General features: G+C 36.1%; 1 protein-coding gene across 1 annotated transcript; it reads left to right on the forward strand.

The window, feature by feature from the left end:
- The first annotated feature begins 1,858 nt into the window (after positions 1-1,858).
- On the forward strand, positions 1,859-6,872 carry LOC140786420 (uncharacterized). The gene is made up of 4 exons (XM_073134836.1): positions 1,859-2,914; positions 2,998-3,381; positions 3,460-3,593; positions 6,446-6,872. The coding sequence occupies exons 2-4, from the start codon at positions 3,114-3,116 to the stop codon at positions 6,587-6,589; spliced, it is 546 nt and encodes a 181-aa protein (XP_072990937.1). The 5' UTR covers positions 1,859-2,914; positions 2,998-3,113; the 3' UTR covers positions 6,590-6,872.
- Positions 6,873-9,420: the final 2,548 nt, after the last annotated feature.

A 9,420-nucleotide genomic window follows, 5' to 3' on the forward strand; every position in this document is an offset into this window, starting at 1 on the left:
AAAAGCTAAGTTCATTGGCCTGCACGAAAGCTGGCATGTTCGGCCATAACTTTTATATTTTTTTTAAAACCCAACTCTCCCATCATTGATCGGCTAAGCCTGCCTGTACAGTACTCTATACTGTTTAAATATTTTTGAACATATTATTTTGACATATTATTTTTTTCTTAAAAAAAGAGAGGAACAAAAATATTTTTGTTAATAAAATTATAGGTTAAAAATTCTAAAAAGAGCGAGCTCGGCACAATAATGAGCTAAACTATTTTAGCCCGACCAAAGCCACTTGCGGATGGGCAGACACAGTGGCCAGCCAGATTGGTCTGGCCCGTTTGATGAAAACACACCACTTAGGTGTAAGGTGGCATCTGAATAAGGCCATGAAGGGTGGGTGGAGCATGCATGTACTACATAAGAATTAATTAAGACTATCATCGATCAGAAAGCAACCATAAATTTAACTTTTTGGTTTCCCCCGTAATAACCTCCACTATTTGTATGAATCATCCGTATATTTTCTATTTTAAAAGCACTATAGTGAAAGATTTCTCTCTTACCACCGGAATCAATTATGAGTTGGTCGTTTTCTTCACCCAAACCAGCTTGCCCCCACCGAGACCTCGAGATTTGTACCTTCCTCCACGCGAGCTTCTGACCGTTCGATTCCATCCACCTCTCGTCCCTCCCGTCCGTGTCTTTCCCTCCTCCCCACCGTCCAATCTCCGATCCCCAAACCGCTCCTCTTCCTGCACCGTCCGTTCCGGTCCGCCATCGGTTACCCTAACCGGGCGGTACTCCGACCTCGATGGAGCGGCTTTCTCCTCTCCGATCGGTTTCACCGGCACCGGATCAGGCCCACTCTTAGCGGATTTGGTCACAGATTCCGCACTCTTCTTCGTTTTAACAAACTTTTCCTTGAAGGAGGTCTGCTGCACGGAAGCAGTCACCGCTCCAGCCTCCTCATTAGCCTTCCCATTCTCAGATCCAGTCGCTTCCTCGCGGTTCATCTCCGCCTCAGCTGCCTTTCCCTTTAGGGCCTTCTCCTTCCCGGATGTGGTCACCGCCTCGCTGTTCTTATTCGTCTTAATAAACTTTTGCCTATAGAGCCTCTGCTTCACATTAGCATTCCCATTCTCAGATCGGATCACCTCCTCGCCGTTCTTCTTCTTCGCTTTAACAAACTTTTCCTTACAGAATCTCTGCTTCACTGATGCGGTCCCGCCCTTCTCATTGGCCTTCCCCTTCTCAGATTCGGTCACCTCCTCGCCGTTCTTCTCCGCCTCAGCTGCCTTCTTCTTTACGTATGTGATCACCGCCTCGCCCCCCTCCTCCTCATTTTTCCCCTTCTCGGATCCGGTGACCTCTTCGCCCTTCCTCTCCGTTTCAGCTACCCCTCCTCCCTTCTTCTTCCTCTTCCTATACTTACGCTTAGATCGTCCCACCACTTCTCCATTTCCCTTCCCTTCCCCGGAGTTCGGACCGTTCGATTCGGCCCCGATCGCCTCTGCTGCACCGAAATTCGGGGACGACGGCATCGCGATCCTCCATCTCCGACCCCGCTCGTCCGATGGCCGATTTCGCCGGTGATATTCCTCGGACCGTACGGCTCCGTGCGGAACCTCCGAGATCTCGTCTTCCTCCTCCGCTATTGGGTGACTCGATTCCTCTTCTCTTGTAAGCTCTTGCTGGATCTTTCCCTCTCCTCCTCCTCCTCCTCCTCCTTCTTCGTGGCCTCGATTCGGCTTTTGTTTGAGCCGTAGTTCTTGGAGCTGCCTCAAGGTAACGTAGTTCGCGGGGAGAGGAGGATGAGGGGGAGGGGATGGGTTTCCCTTCGCCTCCATCTTGCCGTCTCGTGGGATTTGGGAAGCTCCTTTTGTGCGCAGGAAAGTCTGAAGGCTTTAAAATGTCGTACAATGTTGTACTTAGAGAACATAGGAAGGCCCAACCGAGCCCAGCCCAGCCCCGCCCAGCCCGGCCCGGCCCGAAAGCCCAAGCTCAAGCTCTAGTACGAACGAACTCCGAAGTTGGGAGTTATACCTACCAATTGATCCATCCAACGGTTAAGGTACTTGTGAACTGTGATCCACGTGTCATCTTATCCCACCAATCCAAAGTAGACCCACTCCAACCACCAATAAAAGACTGTTTAATTGCTGGACGCCGTATTTAGTTAGTTCGCAGTTACCAAACTCTAAAATGTCCTTATTAAACTCATAACTCTCTCATGTGTTAGTACGATACTAACTATTGAGCTACAGTGGTGCATCATAGACCAAAATATATTTCTTAGACAGCACTTTACTGTGTACGTGTATATCTAAACAAACATATGTACGTTTATCTTATTTTTTACTTTTCCTACCACATGTTCATTTGCAAATCTATAACTATAGGACCACCTTGACATCAACCCGATACCCTCCAAATAAGTTTGGAATTATTTAAATGTTTGTTTTTATATTTTTACAAACACAACGCATCAAAGTAGTAGTAACACATACGGACGTAAAAGCTAGAGAAGGAATCCATGCCTAGTAAATAGAATTAAAGTAGAATTAAATGGTGGTGCAGTGCATCTATCCAAGACCTAAGAATCTAACTCCGAACCGTTTGGTAGGCCAGCTACGACTTACGCCAATCGTGCAGAGTGGGAAATTTCCGACTCCTGTTTTGAACGAAATCAACAACTCTTACATCTTCCAAACTATACCGACCCATATATCCTTTAAAAAGATTTCTTTAAGTTGAGTTCGACGCACTCTAACCCAACTCCATCACACGATAATAATCAACAAGGCTTTACCACGTGTCTCACAGCCACTAAAGGAAGATACTTGATGGCCCAATCAGAAGCAGACAAGTAACTCGAATGCACAAACTTCCTACAGCCCGGGCTGCCGTTGGTTCTATGTAGCAAGTGCGTTTCGACCTCCTTTGACATATATAAATTCTTTCAAATGAAAAGTCTGCTCTTTCTAATCTCTTTTTCATCCTTTCCAGCCCTATATATATACTTGTACCAAAGAAGAGCTTTACGCTTCTAGTTCTAGTTCTAGAGAGAGAGAGAGAGAGAGAGAGAGAGAGAGAGAGAGAGAGAGAGAGAGAGGGAGAGGGAGATGGGGAATTGCCAAGCGGCAGAGACAGCAACGGCGGTGATCCAACACCCAGGAGGGTACACGGAGAGGATATACTGGCCACTCACAGCGAGCCACGTCATGGCCTCCAACCCCGGCCACTACGTCGCCGTCATAGCCACCACCGCCCCATCCAATAGCAACAACGGCAACAGCAGCGACGCCGCGCCGGCGGTGCAGCATCTTAAGCTGCTCCGCCCGGACGACACCCTCCTCATCGGCCACGTCTACCGCCTCGTCAGCTTCGAAGGCATGCATGTTTGTTGTGACCATTTCACCCTTCCATTTTGCGTGGTATTTACTTATATCTCCCTCCCTCGATCTGCAGAGGTGCTCAAGGTGTTTGGTTCGAAGAGGAGTGTGAAGCTTAGCACGTTGCTGAGACACGAGAGGAAGCGGAAGATTAAGCAGCAGGAGAGCGATGCTGATGGTGGCCGTCGAGAGAGTGGATCGTCCGAAATGGTAAATATCTTGTCTTCCTATGGGTAAATTGGGGATAATAAAGGTATATATAGTAGTTTAGAATTTTTATTTTTATTTTTTGGTTGTTTGCCCGGGAATTCCGTAGGATACGTATAAGGTGGCGTGCTCGTCTATGTGCCGTCGTTCGTCACAGCGTCTTGTCTCTTTCAGACAATTTGACGGAAGAAGAAATGAGTAGAAAATTAAAATAAATAATGCTAAGTAATAGTTCTGCACCCAACTTTGCCCAGGGTTTTTTTTCACTATTTTAAGTCTGTCCCCTATATATATATATATATATATATATATATATATATATATAATTTTTTTTTTTAGGAGTTTAATTCACTTTAGATTTATCTATAAAATTATGTGCGATTGAAATCGTTGTCCCTTCAATAGTTTTCAAATATAATTCGTTAATAGATTATATAGAAATTTTAAAATAAGAAAGAAAATTTGTCCAAGTTTGGAGAAATTTTTTTATATAAAATTGTCTTCCAGTTCAATGATTTTTACATAAATTGTTGATTGTGAAAGTGGTTTATATAGAAAAGAAGATTTTCTCAAGACTTACCAATTTCATGAGTGATTTTAAACTTTTTATATAAGTGGTTAGCTATGACAGCAAATTATATTTAAAAATTACCTATATTAATTTTGAAGTGTAAATTAGGAAGGCTAGCTTGGTCAAAAATTAGATTCATTATGATCTACTGCTCGGAATATAATAATCTATAACGCTGTCTATCATAATTTCATACTCTTATATTGCCACGTGGACACCATCTATAGTACCGGCCATGGCGACATGGTGTCCACGTGGCAATATAAGAGTATGAAATTATGATGGACAGTGCTATAGATTATTATGCTTTGAGCAATAGATCATAATAAATCTAAATTATGCACATATAATAATACTCTGATAAATTTTTATTAATCTCAATGTTTAGAGAGGGTTTTGAGTGATAATCTCTGCCATAGATGATCTTTATTATAGCGAGAGTTAGGATAGGATTTAGTCCGCAAACACATCAATCACACAAATCCGACAATTCTAACCACACTTGAAAGTGAATTCATGAAAGTCGGAAGATTAGAGCGAGCATGAATGAAACCGTCGAATGTATATGCTAGATTTACTAGCATGTATTTGACAACTCTAGTCTCTAATCATATGTAATTTGTGCTAATTAAGTGTAACTATCCTTATTTTATGATAGCAACCCTATCTTTTCCAAAGAAGAGTATAACCCACAACTTCCCATCAGAGATTCCTTTGTTTCTAGCCATGGAATTACTAAACGAATACTTATTAAAGTATTAACTATCTATAAAGGAAAATAAGACTAAGACTAAAATGAGGCACAATGACGTAGCACAATATATAGAAAATTAATTCGAATCCATTTCATCAAGTTTCCTACGCATATATATGTATGAGGGAGGGGGTAAGATCTATATTAAATAATGCCCAAGTCTTAAGCTTTTAATTTAGAAGAAAAATAATGCAACGAGATTATTCGACCATCTCTTCATGATCGTTGAACTAGCTTGAAGAAATCCACAGTAATAAATAATCCATACTTAATATTATACGTATACATATGACGGCATCTAAGACTACGTCGTTGTATTATATTTCTTCAATCTATGACTTTATTATTCGCGTTGTATTTCTTAATCTGTTGATTACGTTACTTTAATTGCTTAAATAAAAGTTGAAGTTTATCACCTGACATCAAAATTTTGGAATAAGAATTTAGGGGATTTTTTTTTACATCACATTCTATATTTTAGTAATTATGATTTATATCTGATATTATTAAAAAACAAAAGCCTTGATGCATTTTCTGACCAAAATATACAGAGTTAAGACTGTGCAATGATAAATTAGGCAAGATATTTGGAAATTAAGAGAATTAAACTGTTCCTATAAATGATTCTCTAACGAATTATACATGTTTTAGGGACATTAAAAGGTAAGCTTGATTACTATTCCTAATGGATTATATATTTTTAGAAATTATTTTACTGGAGCTAGGTTTAAGGATGAGCTAACGGAAAAGAAACCGTTACGATAAAAGAGTATAAGTTATGATAAAATACAGACTTATTTTGAGATAATTTTTTTATCTTAATTTCTTATTAGGTGTTTGGTTGCGAAAGAATATATAAGTGCTGATATAAGATGATGTTTGGTTATGATAGCTAGGATAAAGAGATAAAATGATCAGGTTAAACTTCATGCCCTTTTCCTACTTAAATAATTATATTCTAATGTAAATAGATATTTATTATGTTATTATTTTTAGAAAGATAAGACATAGTTTGAAAAGTAAATATAGATTCTAATTTTATTTTACAACAATTATATTATCATATCATGATTATTTTTAGAATTTCTAGCCAAAAAATAATTTAACTTTAATTTATCGTAATTTACACATAATAGTTATCATCACAAATAGCATCATAATTAAACATTCTATATCAAAACATTTTCCCTATGAATATATTTTAATATATTCTAATACATTATAGTCATTCCGAAAGGGCAATTTGATAGCTTAAAAAGTTAGAATAAGTGGATGAGATATCCTGATTTTATTATCCTAACTAAAAGTTGGGATAAAGATATCCAAACAAATGAAGTTTATTTTGTTTTCTTATTCTATTTCTTTATCTTTTGGGATAGAGGAGGGTTTATAGAGGAGGAGAAGATTAAAGTAGTCAAAAAGTATCTTTATTTGGTTTAGACTGAGACTTAGGCCTAACTTAAAAAGAGAAGATTCTCTAATGATCAACGAAAAGAATCTTCACCATTTCTAAGAGCAATTTGGTTCCAGGTAATGGAAAGTGAGACGCAAGAGGATAAGGTCATGGGATTGGATGCAAGCAATGGAAGCACAGGAATTGCAACTACCAGTAGGATGACAAGGTATTGCCAATGGAGGCCAACATTGCAGAGCATTGCTGAAGCTGGGAGTTAGATTCATTTGAAACATGGGAGCTTCTTTTCCAAGTTCTAATTGAACTTTTATTGCTAATTTGATTGCTAACTACATAGTTAGATATTTGGATGACACCAAAACTTTAAATTTCTTCTTGATGGTGGGATTTGTTGTGGTAATTTTGTACTTTTAACAGCTTACTCTAAGATTGGTGTAAGTGAGCACCAGTTGGTTTAAATTTGAATTTGGTTTATGTCCATGTCTATTTTGCAACATCATAAGATGTTATAGTCTATATATTGTGAATTATTTAGTTTGACCATCTCCATGCTTGGGTTATTTCTTCACTGTAATATAATCTAGGGGAAATTATATTTTACCTCAATGCAGTTAGGTCTAATTTCAGTTCACCTCTTGTAATTTAATTTGTATTAGTTTACTACCTCGTGGTCTAGGCTAAGGAGTAACCGATATTTTTTCATCATATTTGACAAAAGAAAGGTTGAATTTAAAGATATTCATTGAGCATCTCCAACGGGAGGCTTTATATTTAGAGGCGCAGGCTCTATATTTGGAGCCTCCAAATATAGAGCTAAGAGTCGGGAGCACTCTAATACACCGGGTTCTATATTATTAATTAATTAATATAATATTTATATTTATATATTTTATTTTAAATTAATTATAGGTACTCTTGTGTTATTATTTTTTACTAATATTTAGAAAACTCTCATACTAATATTCAATAGTTTTAGAAGTAATTTCAGATTACCAATTTTTTTATTAAAATTATCAAAATTACATTATACAAAATAAGCAAAAGTTAGCATTCAATAACAGAAACAATAAGCAAAATTATATTACACAAAATAAGCATTGAAATAAGTATTTTAATAATATAGTAAGTCATCGGTATCACCTCCTCTATATTGGATCATCATTGATTGTAAGTTTTTATGTATTTTTTCATTTGATGTATTTTAATATTTAGTGTTTACATTGGAAGATAACTTTGGATCATTGTCCGAATAATTTTGAGATACCTCGATGTTAAACAATAAATAAGAAAAAATATTTATTATTTAATTTAGAAATTCAAAATTTTAAAATAATTTAAGAATAGTTTAATATTAAACTCATTTCAAAGATCACGGTGGAGCCAATAGAAGGTTCTCTCGGAGACAAAGTTGTATAGAATTGAATAACTTTCCAATGCATTTAAAATAGTATTGACCAGATTTCATACAACACACTAATGACTTAAAACATACATATGTTTAATAGATTTGGCATATCTTTTTTTTTCTTAAAATACAATCGGAACATTTTTAGGTGGGTTGTAACGCTTATCTAATCATCCACAACTTTGTCTCTAATTAGTATATTTAAGTTCAATCTGTGTTTGATCAAATGTGATAGAAAAAATAATGATTTTAATTTGAATATAGTCATATGGTGGTAACATAATACAAATGAAATTATAGAGGGATAAAGTAAATTTAGGTTTTAACTATAGGGGGTAAAGGGTAACTTTTCCTGTTGTTAGACATAATTATAGTGGCACCAATTGATGTAATTGTTTTCTCCATAGACTAGTTAGGCCCTAAAAAGGGGATGGGGAGGGGAAGGCTCTCATTAAGAAAAGAGAATCTTTTTTTCAATAATGATGAGATAATAATGAATCAACGTAAGGGTTAATTATATTTGAACCTCCTTAAGTCACTTGATATCACTTTCACCCTAACAAGAAAAAAAAAATGGATATATACACCTCTGAGCTACTTAAGTATAGCATTGTACTCCCTTAAGTAGTATTTCATTAGAAATAATTTTAAAATTTAACTAACTAAATTGATGTACAAAAGTGCCTTCATTTCCTTCCATCTCTCTATTGTGAGTTTTTATGGTAGCTTCTTTAAATATCAAACTCGAAATCAATTTTCTTTAATATGTGAAAAATTCACGAATATCTCATTCAGTCAATCCCTAACTTTCCTCAAAGAAATGAAAGGTGAGTAAATGGCATATTTATTCACCTAATTAGTTAGTGTGGTTTTTAATTTTTTTTTTCTTACAAAATTTCTAATTGATGGGGTTTAGTGATGCAATTAGATTGTTCAAATAATGTATTTATAGATCATCCCTTTTTTATCCTGTGAATTATCATCATTTTACTAATGGCCCCATAAACTATATTTTTTGTACACAATGAACCCTTGAACTATTAAACATATTTCAACATATTTCATCCTATCCCTTCAGTTAGGTTTTTATTAACTATTTTAATCCATAAGTTGTCATATGATAGTCATATGACAAAAATATAACATATTTACCTCTTATATGCACGTGTAACTTAAGAGAGAATTTTATGTTCATCAAAGTGGAGAGGCAAGTTTGTTGTTCTCCTAATTTCGTCTATCACATTAAGGAGGTGAAGTACTTTTATTAGTTTAGAGGATCATTGTATACTAAAAAATATTTCAAGGGGTCATTGTGAAAATGGTAATAATTCATAGGGTAAAAAAAGTTATCCCATGTATTTATTCACTTTCTTTTTCTTGAGAGAGTGAAAGTGATATGGACTGCTAATTTAAAAGGGTTAAAAATATGATTAACTAAAAATTTAATTATGTCCCAACCAAAACTGATCTTAATCTACTTGGACATACAAAAGTTTAGTTGCATATAAGTTTTTCTTGGGGGGTTTAGACCCCTCTAAATTATTACGATTTTTCACATATAGCTATTGAATTTTTTTATTACCTACGTAATTCCTCTAAACCAAGAAACTTTTTAGATTAGGAGGGTGTATATGGTAAAAATAAGTTTAGGGAGTTTATTTAAAAAATAGTGATAGTTCATAGGGT

Source organism: Typha latifolia, chromosome 4, assembly GCF_019914945.1.
Source record: "Typha latifolia isolate L0001 chromosome 4, TyphaL0001v2, whole genome shotgun sequence".
NCBI lineage: Eukaryota > Viridiplantae > Streptophyta > Magnoliopsida > Poales > Typhaceae > Typha > Typha latifolia.

Bases quoted from the DNA above. Each gene is read 5' to 3' on its own strand.
- LOC140786420 (XM_073134836.1), top strand. From the start codon at position 3,114: ATGGGGAATTGCCAAGCGGCAGAGACAGCAACGGCGGTGATCCAACAC. The intron at 3,382-3,459 runs GCATGCATGTTT...CTCGATCTGCAG, and splicing joins CCGCCTCGTCAGCTTCGAAG to AGGTGCTCAAGGTGTTTGGT. The intron at 3,594-6,445 runs GTAAATATCTTG...ATTTGGTTCCAG, and splicing joins AGAGTGGATCGTCCGAAATG to GTAATGGAAAGTGAGACGCA.